Raw genomic sequence first — 17313 nt, 5'->3', positions numbered from 1 at the left:
TTTCTCCTATTTAATCAAAAGCGAAAGTTTCTGTTTCTTCAACTATATCCTTTTCTTTTTGAAGAGCAAACCACATAAATATTTGGTATGAAAAAAAATACCCTTTTCCTAAAAGCAGAAGTATAGTCTGCTTAGGTAAAACAGGAGTATTGAGAGTCATGAAAGACCCATGTGTGTTATTTGCTAGGTTTTCCAAAAAAGCAGATTTGGAAAACCTAGCAAAAATGAGAATTTGAGTGGGTAAACTGAAATCATTACTTTCATTTTTGTAAAAGCTTAAGCATTTTATTATTAATTTTACACATTATACTCAAATTTTTCATTATTTCAGTAAAAATATAAAGTATTCTATATTCTTACATTGCTATATGCTCAATTACTTTGCAAGTTCTCATTCACTTTATACATTGTAAGTTATTCCTTTCATTATTCTCAATGGCAGACCTACACGGGAAGTATAGAAAACCTTTACATTCCTGTTACATCCTGAATAACCTCAAGACTAAAAGTCATGGTTATATCACAAGACTTCTTTCCTATCTCTGGGGAGAATTTTTAAAAAGTACCAACAACAACCTCTAATATTCTTTTACAAAAATAGACTCAAATTGTCCTCATCATAGTTTTTTAATTTAAATGTTTCCATCTCAAATTAATTGTCTTTATTAAGTAATATACTCCTCTTCATTTGTAATAAAAGTTTAAGATAGCAAAATTCAAAAGTGTGTCTGGCTCCTTTATATCTGAGAAGTTCTAGGAGCTAATTTCACTTCGTATTAAATGAAGTATATTAACCACGTCCAGATTTGGCAGCAACTATCAACGTGTTCAAGCACTACATGAGTTTTCATTATAACAATCTATGGCTTTCACAAGTAAATTTTCAAGTTTCATAAAATTGTTGATTTTTCTAAAACAGTTCAAATAGTTTTCACAATCATTTTGCGAAATGATTTTAGCAATGGTTTTAGCAATCAATTTCTTCTATCCCAAGAATCAAAGGACAAAATGGTTCTACAATACAATACTATATAGCTAATCCTTTAAAGAACAAAAGACCCCCAAGATGGCTACCTCGCCTTCCTGAGCCCCTCTCTCACTGCCAGGAAGCCGTGAACAGTGAAACACGCTCCGTGTACACCCAGCCCCCACCCTTCCTCTGCTGTTTCTTTTCCCAAGAATGTTGACCACCCCGATTCCATTTATAACATCTTCTCCTATCTCACTCATCCAAGGACTCATGCTATGTTTTTGTACCTACCTTGGAGCACTTAGGTATTTTTGCCATTGCATTATGGTTTTTATTGCGTGTACCTTTCTCATACACTAGGTGATAAGCTCTTACGGGCTATACCCAAGTCCTAAATATCTCCCAGCACTGTGCCCGAAGTGTATAATAGATATATTTGTTGACAGAAAAAATGAATGAATGAATCAATCAATGAATAATTGAATTCTAACATATTCTATGAAGTTATTCCTAAACAATATTGTTATACAACTGTAATTAATGTGCAAAGAGCAAAAAAGCAAGTTATAAAATCATATTATGGTAAGTGGTAGATAAAACATATTTTAAGGGATTTAGGAAAATTTTTTGTTCAAAATTGAATGAGATACATCCCTCTCATTAAGGTGCTGCTTCCTCATTGGGCTGTGTTGAAATGTAAGTGCAATTTCCTGTCCCCTCCACAGTGTGGGTTTCTCTCTTGATGTAAGCAAACTTATCTGGCTCCACTTGACAAAATCGTCACCCCAAGAAAAATGAGTAAGTATAAAATTTTTAAATAGGATGAGATTTTTAACCTACTTTTGCATGATTGTCAGTGGTGTTTGCAACATTTTGTCTCGTTTGGGTTGTATAAGTGGGGCATTGCAGAGCATCGTAAGAGAGAAACGAGGATGACCTATGGTTTCCTCTACATTGAGCAGTGGGAAACCAGTGTGAAAATTTGCATTTATAAATAGTTAGGAAAAACTGTCCACATACAAAAGAAGAATGTTTATGGTCCATTTCCTGTTCAGGAAACAGTATATTGGCAAACTAAATTAGGTGGTTAGAAAAATAGTTCTAGAGCCAAGAAAGCCTCTGGCTGTAGTACTAGTTGCGACCATTTCCTCGTCAGTACAATGGTCTAGTGATACTTTTTATACCATCAGAAATAACATAAAATTTGGAGATAATATTTATATTGTTAATAAGGAAGTGTCTGGCACATAGTAGAGTCCTAATAAGTAGCTATTAAAATAATAAATGAATGCAAATGTTTCCTATAACAATGTGGGAAAACATTTTATCTTTTAATCATTGTCATCAATGATTTGTGCTCTTTTAGGAGCCAGTTCAGGACAGATATATTTTAATATCCTATGGCTTATCTTCTTTTGGCAATTGGTAACAATCAAAACAAAAACCAAAAACTTACCCACATTTCTCAAAACTGGTTTTGAAAACAACTTTTCTCAAAGTTTGATTAATTAGAGTAATATCTGAAAAGATGTGTGAATAATAAGAAATATGTATTCCATTAAAGTCTCAGGTTCACACAAATTAATAACTATTATCTGCAGAGCTGGTATCATATGTGAAATGTTACTGTACAGTTTATGTTCTGAGTGCTTCCAGTTTCTCTGCTATGCTCTGGGTAGATGGCCAAAGGTGACCTCCTTTTAGGAAATGTAAGGGACAGCACAGAGCACACCTTTGGACTACTGGTATTGTCATTAAAACAATAATAGTAGCTGAGGTACAGTAAAGGCTTACCATGTGCTAGGTGCTTCGCTTCATGTGTTATGTCATTTAATTCTCACAGCTCTGTGAAGTGGGTACTGTCTTACACTATGAAAACTAAAACTTAAACTAAGTGGAGAAACAGCCATGGCCAGAAATCCCCCGAGGACCGCTGAGAGCATTTCGGTCTCCAGAGGAGCCCGTACCTATGATGGGTATGTGACCTTTGCCTCTGTTGCCCAACAGATAAGACAGTCACTATCTGCTTCATCAAACCATCCTATCTTGCGATTGTTTCCACCAAGTCAGGAATTATTTTTACACAGAAAGAAATTTCTTCCATTGAGAATTTTCTAAATCCCCCGAAAATTATTCTTCCCATTTTATTCACGATATCTTTTCTTTAGAGAGAAAAGATTATCTTTATTGAGTACCATGGATAAGGAAGACGGGGCACCCACTGACCGTCAACCAACGTTCTCAGTCCTTGTCCTGAGAAAGGATATTTGCATGGTTCAGGCGTTCTCCCAGACACAGCGGCCTAGTGATGGATGCGATGTTGTGTGCTCATCAGAGTTCCTTCTTCCACAGCATATTCAGTCCTTCCTGCGCCGCGGGCTTTCTTCTAGTGTCATTTTCCTCCTTCACTTACAGTCTGTCTTTAATAAGGATTTTGTGGGTGTCTTCTTAATGGTAGTTTATCTGTACGTGTCTTTATTTTTGCTCTGCTTTTGAAATTTAGTTCTGTTCAGTACACAAGTGTAGGACGACGTATTTTCTTAGCCATTTGGAGGTATCAATCTGCTCTCTTCTGGTTTCTATTATTATTGCTATTGAGAAGTACTTTGTCAGTCTCAGTTTTATCCGTTGGAGCTAGTCTATCTTTTCTCTCTGGCTCTTTTTCTTAGTGTTTTTGTTGATCTGCAGCTTGATTGCAATGTGTCTAAGTGCAGATTTCCATCTTGGTTTGTTTGTTTTTAATACTAGTTGGATTAGCTGGGCTTCATAAATTGGAGGATTCTATGTCCTTCATCAGTTCTAGACAGCTATCAGTCATATTTCTTTTGTGTTATATGTCTATTAATTCTCTCTAGTATGTAGCACAGAGTTCTAATTTTCTCTCTAAAGCTTTTGTAGATATGGTACTCTTCGTTCTTGATTTTGCTGAACCTCACACACAGTGGCCTATCTCTCTTTCCATCTCTCTCTCTCTCTCTCTCTCTCTCTAATATGACACCTTACATGGTTGTCTGCAATAATGCAGATCAACCTTGTTGAGAAGGAAGAGAAATGCACCATGGTTCTTTCAGCTTGTAATAGATAGATGACTGACTGATAGATCTTACAATAGGTCTTTACATTTTTTTCATTACCATACTAAGAATAGTGCAAGATGATTTCAGCTTTAAAACAATTCACAGAGCCTTCCTAAAGGAAACAATAGACTTTAAAATTCAACCTCATGACTCTGAGAACTGGGAAATTGTTTCTTCTTAGTATGGTAGCAGGACAGTTGCAAGTATAGGAAAAATAAAAGACTAAGTAAAATTGTGACATTACCTATTATAACTTGTTGAAAAGAAACCTTGTTAACCTTTCAAAGGAAACATGAATGACAGATATATAGAAACATAACAACACGTTGTCACCAGGTATGAGGACATGATATAAGAGGGTAATTTTTACAAGTTTATTTGACGCCCATGCAGTCTTATAGAGAATATAAAAGTGATGTCTTTTAGAAAATATGGGATTATTTCATATATAATTTGCATAAATGATTACTCATGAGTAATTTTCTTCATTTAGACCCGTTATAGCCAGAGGACTTGTGTTAATCTATTGGTGCTACTATTTAGATGGAAAATAGAAAATATTGTCTTCTTTCTCAACAAAGCTAGCTTGCATTGTTGCAAAAATACCTCAGATTTCTAAGGTATTTTTGTATAAAAGGCAAAAGACAAAATAATTAAGAGTTAAGAAGCTCTAACATTACAATCTAAGATTGTGGCTGAGTTCTACCAGTGATTAGATACATCGTTTGAGGTTAACAGCTTAGTATGTGGCTCAATTCTTTATTTGTAATACAGGATTATAGTACATAGCACAGAGTTCTAGCAAAACATAAATTACAAGTACGCATGGTATTTAATATGGTTCCCAGAACATCTAACCGTCAGTAAATGGACCACTACTCTGATTCCTGATAGCATAAGTTAGCTTTATCTGGTTTTTAATCAGACAGTATATACTCTTAAGTACTTGCCTTTTTCTATCACTCTGCATTATGTCTCTGCATTTCAACCATGTTATTGCATGTAGCAATCATTTTTTCATTTTCATTCATGTATAGATTTCAATTGTGTTGAGATACAGCAATTTCCTTATCTATTATACTGTTAGTGAGTATTCCAGTTGAGGGCTATTACACATAGTACTGCTGGGAACATTCTAATTCTGCCACATCTTTTGGTAATCAGTCGTATGCATGTATTTCTGTTGAGCATGCACCTAGAAGTGGAGTTGCTGAACTGTATGGTATACATAAGTGCCGGTTTTCCAAACAACAGTGTTTAAGTGTTCCAGGTGCTCTACATCCTCACCAACACTTGGATTTTCTGTCTTTTTCATTGTATTTATTCTGGTGAGTGTGTAGTTGTAACTCATTGAGATTTTAGTTTGTATTTCCCCAATGACTAATGAAGATCCAATATTAATTTACTATTAACCTAATGTTTGAATAGTGTAGACTCAGGCCCTGTTCTCAAATGAGGACCAGCCAGAAGCCATGAGTACTCAAGGATTTTTTAAAGAAATTATAGCTCATCATAGTACCAAAGCTGAGACAGGGAGCTGGCCCAGATATCTGCAGATACCTGTAAAGTTTGTTTACTTGAAGGCAGAGGCTCCTGGATCCCAACATGTGTGGGATGGCCCAAGACCACTTCCCACCTTCCTGGGGCCACCGTCTGTTCCTAGTTTTCCTGCATCCACAGGCTCTGGTTCCTCCAGATCCGCATCAGCCTCCCAGACATCCAGAGCTTTACCACTCACTTGCCTCCCATTTCCTTTTTCCATCACAATTTTTTTTTTCCTCTCTGGAAGGTACACACGTTGATTTAAAAGGTTATTTTCACATCCTATTCATACTTTTTAGGTGTGATAAAACTAGAAGATTCCAGTTCTCCATTCTGTTTTAAGAGCGACACGTTGATAATATGTGCTCTGGATGTTAGTTACTCTACTAATAGAATCTTTGTGGTGACAGGTCTCTTTTGTGCTTGGGGCCCAATGACACTGGGAAGGCAGTGGTTTTGATGTTATAGAGGCCCTACAGCACACAGAAAGAAGGCAAAGCTCTTGCCTAGCGACTCTACAAAGCTGTCTGTGAATATCCCCATCAGATAAATCATATGAGGCACCAGGGCCCTCACTAGCAAAGGAAGATGAACAGGAGCATTTCTCTACCCCAGTATGGAGAGAAGGATGGCGTCTCTATTCCTGCATGAATCTGTAACTTGAAACTTTTGTTTAAAAATAATTACCTAACCTAATAAACAATCAGGTATAAAGGAAGAAACTGATATTCACAAGATCTTAACCAGAACTAAGAACATTCTGCCCCCTATTTCAGAGTGTCAGAGAGGTAAAATGAGTTAACCCCCAAAGGAAGCACAGGGGTAACAGAAGTGGTAATGCTGTTTAATTCTGTATGAAGGTTCAAGAAGCTGCGATAGTTTAAAATACTTTATCAAATTTCTTGTGACAATATTTTCTTGGCTAATAAGCTATTTTGAAAGTGCATTATACCTAGAATCCATTAAAAAATTGCAATCATACAACCATATGGTTTATCATGCACTAAAAAGCATTTACTGATTACAAATGTATCAATGAATTTGCCATCTTTTTTATTAGCTTTTAAAAAGACTCTTCAACTTTAGTTTTGTGTTCTTAGATCATATCCAGTGAAAAATATAATGCCCTCTAATCTAACATTTTTTGCATAATTCTTATTTGAAATAGGTAGAATATCTCAGCTTAATTTCATTTACTGAAGTCAATTAGATCGTCTTTCCTTTATAAACACATTTATTGTAATTTAACACATTTTTGATATCTTTAATAAATGAAATAAAAGAAGATTGTTTCAAAATCATGATGTGTCTTTTAAACATCTAAACTACTCTGGTTTGTCTTTTATTACAGAAACAAAGGCATTTTAAAAAGAGATGTCAATCTCTGTGAAGATTAAAGCTGTAAGTATTCGTGTTTGCACCAATCTCCCGAGTTCCTCAACGGAAAACACTCTCTGAAAGACCAACCTCGATACTTCTCCATTCATGTTCTGTGACGATAAATACATCGACGTCCGCTCCTCAAAATCGACTGGCCACTCAAGTTAACCGCTAGGTGCCTGGATTCTGACTTCACACCATTGACATCTGTGTGAAACGTGATCTACATCCATTTAAAAACAACAACAACAACAACAACAACAAACATTGATGCATTGATCAGGACTTTTGGAAGCAAAGAAAACTTGAAGAATTCTCAGTAAGAGAGAACTAGATGTTGAGAACAAACTAAATGAGGCAAGAGTTACTTTGCTGTTTAGCGTCTAAGAACTAATGTAATTGCCACGTTAAAAAGAAAAAAATGAGCAGCACATGCATTGATGAACAACACGACCTGGATCACTATTTGTTTCCAATAGTTTACATCTTTGTGGTAATAGTCAGCATTCCAGCCAACATTGGTTCGCTCTGTGTGTCTTTTCTGCAAGCAAAGAAAGAAAATGAATTAGGAATTTATCTCTTCAGCTTGTCATTGTCAGACCTGCTGTATACGCTCACTCTCCCTCTGTGGATTAATTATACCTGGAATAATGACAACTGGACTTTCTCTGCTGCACTGTGCAAGGCATGTGCTTTCTTCATGTACATGAACTTCTACAGCAGCACAGCCTTCCTCACCTGCATCGCTGTTGATCGGTTCTTAGCAGTTGTCTACCCTTTGAAGTTTTTTTTCCTTAGAACAAGAAGATTTGCGTTCATGGTCAGTCTATCCATCTGGGTAATGGAAACCATCTTCAATGCTGTCATTTTGTGGGAAGATGAGACATCTACAGAATACTGTGATGCCAAGAAGTCTAATTTTACTCTATGCTATGACAAATACCCTTTGGAGAAATGGCAAATTAAATTCAACCTGTTTAGGACATGTACGGGCTATGCAATACCTTTGGTCATTATGATGATTTGCAACCAGAAAGTTTACCAAGCGGTGCGGCGGAATCAAGCCACGGAAAACAATGAAAAGAGAAAAATCATAAAACTACTTATTAGTATCACATTGACTTTTGTCTTGTGCTTCACTCCCTTTCATGTGATGTTGCTGCTTCGCAGCATTTTAGAGCCTATATCTAACTACAAGTCTGGGAAGCAGGCTTATACAATGTATAGAATCACAGTTGCATTAACAAGTTTAAATTGTGTTGCTGATCCAATTCTGTACTGTTTTGTAACTGAAACAGGAAGATCTGATATGTGGAATATAGTAAAGTTCTGTACTGGGAAGATTAATAAATCACAAACCCATTCTATATCTACAAAAGATACTATGGAGTTACACACCCTGGAATAGAACCAAGGGATTTATTTTGAGGTGCACAATATTATATCCTCAAGATTACATTTTGAAAAAGAAACCTAGCTTGGGCTGGAACTAAGTATTCCAGTTGTGTGAATATTTTAATATCCTCTCCAACAGAAATATTTTAAAAATACACTGAATACCTCCCTGATTTTTAGTAAATGAATATTAAACAAAATTTAATATTTTCCTAATGACTTGGGATCATTATTGTTGATGACAATTGTTTTCGTATCTGTGCTATAATCCCTCAGAGGTTAGTCAGACATACAGGACAGTGTGTCTTTCATTTGATGACCTTTATGTCCAGGTTTTATATTTTCCTCACTTGTTCTGTAGATTTCAGGCTGTCAATTATAACTTCTCCCAACTGCATGTCCATGGCTCCATCAAATCCTACTACAAAATATTTCTTCTAATCTTCTCACACATTACTGAATATTTGTTGAGCCTACTCTATGTACTGTTTTGTGTTTAGTACTGGGGTTACAAAAAAAATGGTCTCATGAAGGCTTGTGAAGCTCATTTCAGTTCAGAGACCTAGTTGCTTCTATACAAAGGAAAAGTGAATGGGTTTGGGGTGACAATCTGAAGGCTTTTCCCATAATATAAAGCACATGAGCATTGCGAGAGTCTTTCAGCTGCTCAAAGACCTTCTTTACTTTCTTTTAAATCATATTTTTGTTTAACTGTGATTTTTTAAATATTCACAGTTAAGTACATAATAGTTGAAAGACATTTATTATATTAAATGTTACATGCAGAGACTTCCTTTAGGGCTTAGAATATTTAGAGAATCTTGATATAATATACTCTCAAATTCTCCTTTGTAGAAATTACTCTGCCTAGTCTTAAGTAGGTATTAGGTAAACATTTTCCCTAACCAATGTATTTTTAAATATTTTTTATCCTACTCCTCTTTTTCTCCTTCCTTCTTTTTCCTATCTGTTTCTTCAACTCTCCCTGTCCCCCTGCCAAAAAAAAAAAGTCAGATAACAAATCTTTTGATTTCATTTTCTAGCCTCACATTGGAAAACCAAAAGCCAGATAACAAGAAAGACTCATCTCCTTTCAATAAGGAATTTTGAGACACACACTGAAAAATCAGTGAGTGCACAAACATTTGCCAAGAAAGTTTTCCAGGATGGTGTGTACAGAAGAGAACATCTTTCTTTGCGGCCATATGTGTATTCTGTGTTCTTTGCACTTTTCTGGTTATAAAGTTTTTAGAAAATTAATAAATTGTGTCTGGGCACTCAGAGAAACACATATGCCAAAAAAACTGAAGATAAACTATTAAAATGAAGAGTAACTAAAATAGTTCAGGCTGTTTGATTAATTATTGATAAGTTATTGGCAGCCTGTGAGTTGAATACTTGTAGAAGTCTTGTGTCTTGTCCGAGATCACAAAACTTCCCAAGATTCCTAACTTCCCTCCAGAGTTGCTTTGCCCCTTCTGTTTACTTATTTACTTATTTAAAATATTTCTGCTATTTCTTTTTTTTAGGCATGCTAAAGACAAATGCAGGAGGAGCCGGTCAAGGTAGTCATTGAATTTTGGTCAGGAAGAGGGGGAGAAAAGATTGGTTCAATAATTAATAACTCTTGGAATATGATAAATCATATGGACAGTAATTAAACCGTTACAGGGACCTGATTAAGATTCATCTCGGTTATACAAAGAGATAGCAAATAACACGTGTTGCACCTTTAATAAGAATGTTCTACCGACTGATTAACAGCGAAACCATCTGTATAGGGTGTTGTAAGACAAGTTCCAAAATAAACCAGGCTGTCAAAACCTTCAAGCAGCCTTTCCTTCCTATCAGAGAAAGGCCGATCACAGACGATCCACGTTGGGAGGATGCTTAGGTGATTTAGGGTGAAGCCTCATCCTGTGACCCAAAATTATCTATCCTCCCAACATTGGAAAGTGAGTCCTTCAGTTTTGAAAGGCTGTTTAGGCGCTTGAAAAATGTTCCCCATTAAACTGAAAGAACTCAGGAAGGAATAAGACCGTGCAGCTTTCATTATCCAGGACTTCGTTGTCAGAAGACCTAGATTGGAACACTACCGATCCACTTATATACAAGATGTTTGACCTCAAAAGTTGTTGTGGGCTCCCCAAGGCAGCTTCTATAAACTGCAGGGACAACCGAAACACTTGCTTTTAACAAGCTGATGTGAAAACACTTGGTAAATTTTGGTGAGATTTCTTAATGTTCATTGTTATTCTTCTCATCTTTGCCAGGAATAGGGGACAGCTTCCCGAGAGATGGAACAGCCCCTGGAGGAGGGGCGCTGTGGGAAGGGGTGCGGCCCAGGGCTGGTAGGAGCGGCCGTAGCCGCACAGCCAGGTCACGTCCTCCAGGTGGTTGAATGCATCCACTGGGTATCGCAGGGGCCTTTCTGGTTCCTGGTTCTGTGGGGCATCTTCAATATGCCTGCTCGTAGGAGTTCACAATTCTGAGGAGACATGCTCAGGATATTATCATAAACACACAGATAAATATCCACTTTTAATTCGTTTAAATTTTTGACTTTTTATTTTCATATTAAGAATGTTACTTTTTCACTTAATGAACTCAAATAGACCTCTGGATAGGCCAGTGAAGGGACTGAGGATAGGTATTTCAAACTTCCATTTTCCCTACCTCTTCTAGAGAAGCTTCATCGGTGAGGAAGAACCTGAAATACATCCAAAACAACCTTATATTTCTATTCTTTAATGTCATAATCAAATAAACAATTATTCACCAATTGCATCTGTTGACCTCGTGAACTTGATTTATTTTTAAACAGATGTACCAATTTAAAAATAGAATTTGTGATACATAGCATAGCCATCTCTGTTTACAACACTTTTATCTTGCCCTGGGCTTCTTTTTGCCAGTCATCGCCATCATCATTCTGTCATTTATGCAGAGAGCCCCTGATCTTTTCTGGCTAAACCCATCCACAGGTTGCTATGGAAACACAACAGCTACCGAAACACCCTGTCCCAGGAAGGCCTTTGCGATAATAGGCTTCTTTGTCTAGGCCCGGCTGTTTCTCCAACAGACACGCCCCCGCACAAATACGTATTCATGGACACACAAATAACCTGCCCCTTCTCACAAAAACAAACACACAAACAAACAAAACATCCCTAGTCTTTTTTAGCACAGGCTTGTACTGTTTTGTAAGATATCTAATACCAACTGGTAGAACACACATTACCTCCTTAACTTCTGAAATAACGCGCCATGTGGGCGCTCTCACTTTCTTGTTTACTAACTCAGCAGCCAGAGGACCATTGCTAAGATTCTTCTTCCCTAGTCTTCCTCCCTCTTTTTTCCCCCAGCCAAAATTGGCTGCCAACGGAGCTGTGGTAAGAAAACGTCTATCCAGATTTTTTTTATTCCTGAAAAAAATTAATTTTTTCATTCTGAAAAAAATCCAGTTCTGACTGAGCTGTTTTATTTACATCTTCTGCGTAGACATCTTTTGGGGAAAATAACAGAAAGTTAATTCAAAAGAAAGCAGACTTGTCTTGTTTTCTTTTTTTTTTTTTTTTTTTTTTCATAGTGTATACATCTGATTCAGGTCAAGTAAAATCATTTTTTGACCCTTTTTTTAATTCTCTGGTGTTTCATGCAGCTTAAAGATGGAGCACATTGTGTTTAAGTTTGTGTTATTAGCTGCGTTAGCTGAATTTCCCTTATTTGCAGGAATAAGCTGACAATGACAAAACTCAGGCAAACTTGGCTTGAGGGAGAAGCGATGTGGGAGTTAAGATTCCTCTGCTCTGAAGATTCTTTTCTTCCTACATCCTTTGTTGCCGGCCAAGAAAAATCACACAGGGAACCTGTTTGTGGCCACTAGGTGTCGATCATGCTCTATTTGGAACATGCGGCAAAAAGCCACTCCCCAAGAGCAAAAAGTAGTTTAGGGTGACACTTTTCTATCCAAGAAACAATGTAGAAATATCTCCTGTGACTTAGAAGTGAATGAGAAGATGTGCTGAAATTCAGTTTGCATCTCTTATTTCTCTGCTCTCTGGAAAGCTTAGTAATCATCAGGTAACTTCACTTGGTTTAAACTCCATCTGTCATTTCAGTATTTTTTTTTTCAGCCTGTTAGTCAGTCCACATGTAAGAGAACATAGGTTAAGTTTATAACTTCTGCAAGATGGTGGATATAACATTGGTAACTTATCCTTTAGTTATCTTACTCGTAAGACAATAGTAGCTACCTTTCATATAAATAGAAACAAAACATTTGAGCTATAAGCTGTTTGCAATTTTGTCTACTATGATGAGATTACTATACACAAAAGTCAAGATATAATTCAATATATGTATGATTTTTAACTTCTAATTTATTATTATTAGATCTCAGCACTAAAAAATTATCTGCTATTTTGGATTGTTTAAATCTGTTCTTCTCCAAAGAACAGTAACGCGACCATGCTCTAGTTTAACAACATTTGCATATTATTAAACATACAATGACCCATAAGCTATTTATTCTGCCCGTAATTTTATTAAGCTCTTTATTAAGCAGAAGTGGATTTTTTCACACATTTAAAAACAGGTTATGATTCCTCAAATACTGTTGCAATTTGATATTCAAAAAGCAAGCCATACAAAGAAATAAGCTATGAATGTCTTCTCCTTTTTCAGTGTAAGCTTTAGAATAAAAATATAAATTTTATTATTTGGGAAATTAAATACAATCAAGAAATCTTGCCGACTTGCCAATATTGTAAAAAAATATTAACTTCGGTCTCAGCATTTATTGATCTTCCTTGTATAGTTGATTGAACATGTGAGCATCCTTCTGAAAGAAACCCATTCAAATTTCTGGTTTTGACTCCAGGACTATTGACACTAACAAATGTATTAACTTGGAAACCCTGATTCTTTTGACAGTTAAATGAAGCCCATAAAAAGATTACAACAGTAGGCTAAGAAATGCCGCAGAGAGCTGTACTGTTCATCTCCGAAGTGTGCACATAACGACTGCCGACTAGGTAGGGTTTATGAGTTTTTTTAAATATATATGGCATGAGAAATAGTCTCTCTCATGACACTCACCCACTCAGGGAAATGACACTTGCTGTTTTGAATCTTCAAGGCAATGGCTTTGGCAGTTCACCCAAGAAGAGAGTATGACCCCCTGCGTTCCAAAGGGCAGGAAGACCTCGCGCGTTTTCAGCACTTGCCCAGTCCTCCCTCCCGGGGAAAGGATTGCCAAGACAAAACCGGGTCTGGAAAGAGCAGAGATTCCCTTTCTAGCTCTACAAATCTTGTTCTGACCCTTGAAAGGATTATTGTTAAGGTTGTTCTCCATGGTAGTTAGCATTGTTTAGTGAATAAATAGTAATCAATGGAATGAATTTAAAATGGTACAAGTTTATACTTTGTCCCAACCCCAGAGTTCAGTTTTACAAAACCGTTGGAACTGTTTGTCCTTTCAGTTGAAAAACTTTAAGATTATCTGAGGAGATAAGGTTAAGAAAGAGTTTCGTTTTAAGAAAGCTTTATTCATATTTTTTTTATATTTATCAAATTGAAGGAAAAAGATATTACCAATGACCTTTTATTCACCTTAATTGGTAAAAAGAAAAATTGTCACATTGATTTCTGTCTATCATTCTTTACTCAAGAGAAATTTTTAAGGATGTTCTTTCCTTAATTTTGCTGCAGACTGTACAATGGCATGAATCTCCCTGTTCACTGATTCAGTGCTACAAACAAAAATATTTCTGCCTTTTTTTCTTTAAGCCAACTTAATATTGACCCCCAACCCACATACCACCAAGCTATAGGAAATTCCACCTCAGTCATTACTGGGTGGTCCTCCTGTCTCAGTTCACACCAAAACCAAGGCCTTTTATTGCCAGTCTCTAATGATCACCAGGGACAGTGACATTATCTAAGCTTTCAGTGGTCCTTTGAACCTTAGTGGTTCTTGGCTGCCTCCCTGACTCTCTTGGGAACACAGGGCTCATTGATAAGACCTAGTAGAAGCCAGCTAATGACCCAGACTCCTGTGCATGAGGCAGACATTCCCTTCAAAATCCAGGTGGTTCTTGGCTTCAGGAACCATATACCTAAGTTAATCCAATCAAAGCAGTCCAGTCTACTGATTGGTTCAGTGGTGGGCATGTGACCTAAATTGCTTAGAATGCCAAGACAAAGACTCTTTTTCTCTGGATGATGCGCTATGCAGATGAGGTGCCTGGAATCTCTGTGGCCATTTTGTGACTTTGAAAGCCAACACTAGAAGGAAGGACAATTTTGGTAATTGAAGAGCTTGGCAGCTGGATACTATGATGTGATCGGTCCCCACACATTACAGTTACATGGACCAAATAAACCTCTTGTTCTTCAAATGAGTCAGGATTTCTTTTTCTTGAGCCCCAAAGGGCCCCAATGGAGTGTGGAGCATGGAAGTGAGGGTGACGTGAGTGTCAGAGTCTAGATTGTTGAGCAGGTGGTGGAGAGGTAAAGTTAGTAGCCCTTGTTATACTCCCTGCTGCATCCTGACACTCAAAAAAATGCCTACCAAGACTCTCACATCAGGGAATTGTTAGGAAAAATTCAAAACTTTGCTGTCCTTGAGCTTCTTTTTACAACCTTTAATCAGGTCCTGCAAGAAAAAGGTAAAATAATGTAAGTTTTTTGTGTGTGAGAATATATCTCTCCTTATATGTTTTCAAATCTAGAATATATGGCTGCCCTGAGGGGCCCATCTACTGAAGCAAATGTGGTTTCATGCTTCAGGAAAAGAGGGAATTTTAGTTAGAAAAAGTGAGTCAATATTATTTGTGAGTCACTAGTAAGCAGAAGCTCAAAAACCAGACAGTATGGAGAAAGAAGAATATTCTTAAAATCCCATAGGGGCCGCGGGGATGGAGCACATCATGGGGCACGTGGGGAGCACAGGCACTCCCAGGTCTGAGGGCTACAGTCCCGGGCCAGCTGAGGAGGGAGCAGAGCCCATCCCGGGGTTGTCACGGAGGCGGGGAATAAACACGAGTCGTCACAAACACTTCTCTGTTTGCCAGGGGAGGTGACAGGGCTCTTCCCTCTAGCGGGGAAGGCCCCGAGCTCCTTTGTTCAAAGGCTTTTATTGAAGAGATTATCACTGGGGCTAGGTAATAAGAATGTGCAGCTTATCTCATTACATCAGTATGTTAATGTTTACAGAGAATAGATAATGTTTTGAAGAAAACAAACGGCAGAAACATGCCGGCTTATATGGGTCAGAGAGGAGACTAGTAAATGTGAGAGCATAAACTTGAGAGCACCAAAGGGTTTAAGGTTAGAGTCTGTGAATAATGTAAGCATGCTTTAAAGATTTTACTTTTAGGCCTGATTTCCCCCGGGAACCTCCAGACCCAGTTTAGGACTGTCTCCAGTATTGAGCCTGAGCCAGGCAAGGGGAGGGAGCTGCCAAGAGACAAAGAGACTTCTTTCAGGTAGAATGAGGTCTCTGGCCATGTCCAAGCTGAGCCGAGGGGTGCAGGCCTTTTTGTCCTTTCTCCATGTCCCCCAAGTCCTTCTCCCGCTGCCCATACCAGCCGATGTCTGTCTTAGGTCATCTCTCCTCATAAGAGAACTTACCCGTCATCGACTACCAACCATCACAGGGCCAAGCAGGGTGATGTGAGGGAGGCAGGGGCTGCGTCCCTGCAAGGGTAACAGATTTCGTCTCCTCAGTGGACTGTTTTCCCAAGGCCTCCTTGATTATTTTCAGCCTTGGGGCCCTCTTGCCTGGCGACAAGTTTGCAGTTCCTGAAACCAGACATGGCATTTCCCAACACATAGGCTCTTATTTTATATGAAAAACTGGGCCAGGATGACCTAAATTTGGAGTTTTCTGTAAGTCAAAGGAAGTAATTAAGCAGTTATGATGTAAACAAAGTTCCTATCAGGCAATAAAATGGAAAAGTATGACCCGCCCCCTGCCACCGCCAACTCGTCACAGTGGACTTTGAAGAGAAGGCAAAGAAGGGTTAGAATGAAAACATCAGGCACAAGTGTTGAACCTCATGGACTGAGGAGCAGCAGAAACTTCCAACATGTGTGGAGGAGAATAGTCAATGCTTGTAATTTGCCTTCCATGCAAGCCTTTGGGAGAAACCCCATGTTCATCCTGGTGCACATTAGTATGGTACAAAAATTGAGACTGGAGTACACTTGTGCAGGATGAGCACTGCACAAGCCATCCATGTCTACCAGGCACCATTCATGTCACAGATGACACAGATTTGTACACTTATCATAGCAGTTTCAGTGTATATGGCAACCAAGTGTTCTAACAAAATCATCATGACAAGTATCCAACCCTAGAAGGACAGTGTCTTAAAGAAGACACATCTTTTTTTAATTTGCCCAGAAATCTATGTGAGCAGCTTAACCCTGCCTCTCTACTGTGACCACAAGGCCATGTAAGCTTCTCCTATTGCAGAGACATCATGGGAGGAGCTAGGAGAGGTGGAGTACAGCTGAAAGATTGAGCATTGAATACCCCAAAGTAGCTAAGTTAACCCAATGACGCAGTTTAAGCAGGAAGAGATGGAAATATTTTTAACTCGTGAGTGAAGTGATATTTTTATACCCTGTTATCCAGCAGGTGGGTGACTCAGGAGAAAGAACAGACAAAGAAGAGAAAATAAAGCTACACTTTTGCATGCACAATTGAGTCATATTTTGATCCAGTCAAGCTTTGACTAGAGGTGGCCTGCCAGAACAGAGAGAGGAGAAAATATCCCTTGCTTTAAAATGACCTTGTCTACCTGTGGCCTACAAGCCAGGTTGACTACAGGTCCAATCATTAGTGCAATGGTTCTTGAACTTTAATATATTTAAGAATCTTAGTTTAAAAGATTCTTATTCAATAGGTCTGAGGTGGACACAGAGATACTGCATTTCTAA

General features: G+C 37.9%; 1 protein-coding gene across 1 annotated transcript; it reads left to right on the top strand.

Annotated features, from left to right (window-relative positions):
- Window positions 1–7228: 7228 nt before the first annotated feature.
- GPR65 (G protein-coupled receptor 65) lies at window positions 7229–8377 on the top strand. The gene has a single exon (XM_054566982.1). The coding sequence runs from the start codon at window positions 7391–7393 to the stop codon at window positions 8375–8377; it is 987 nt and encodes a 328-aa protein (XP_054422957.1). The 5' UTR covers window positions 7229–7390.
- Window positions 8378–17313: the final 8936 nt, after the last annotated feature.

The sequence above is a fragment of the Pteronotus mesoamericanus genome, unplaced genomic scaffold, assembly GCF_021234165.1.
Source record: "Pteronotus mesoamericanus isolate MK-2021 breed Mesoamerican mustached bat unplaced genomic scaffold, CSHL_Meso_final contig_182, whole genome shotgun sequence".
Classification (NCBI taxonomy): Eukaryota; Metazoa; Chordata; class Mammalia; order Chiroptera; family Mormoopidae; genus Pteronotus; species Pteronotus mesoamericanus.
The sequence above is the reverse complement of the archived record's forward strand: the minus strand, read 5'-3'. Positions and strand labels throughout refer to the sequence as shown.

Coding starts and splice junctions, on each gene's coding strand:
- GPR65 (XM_054566982.1), top strand. CDS start 7,391: ATGAGCAGCACATGCATTGATGAACAACACGACCTGGATCACTATTTG.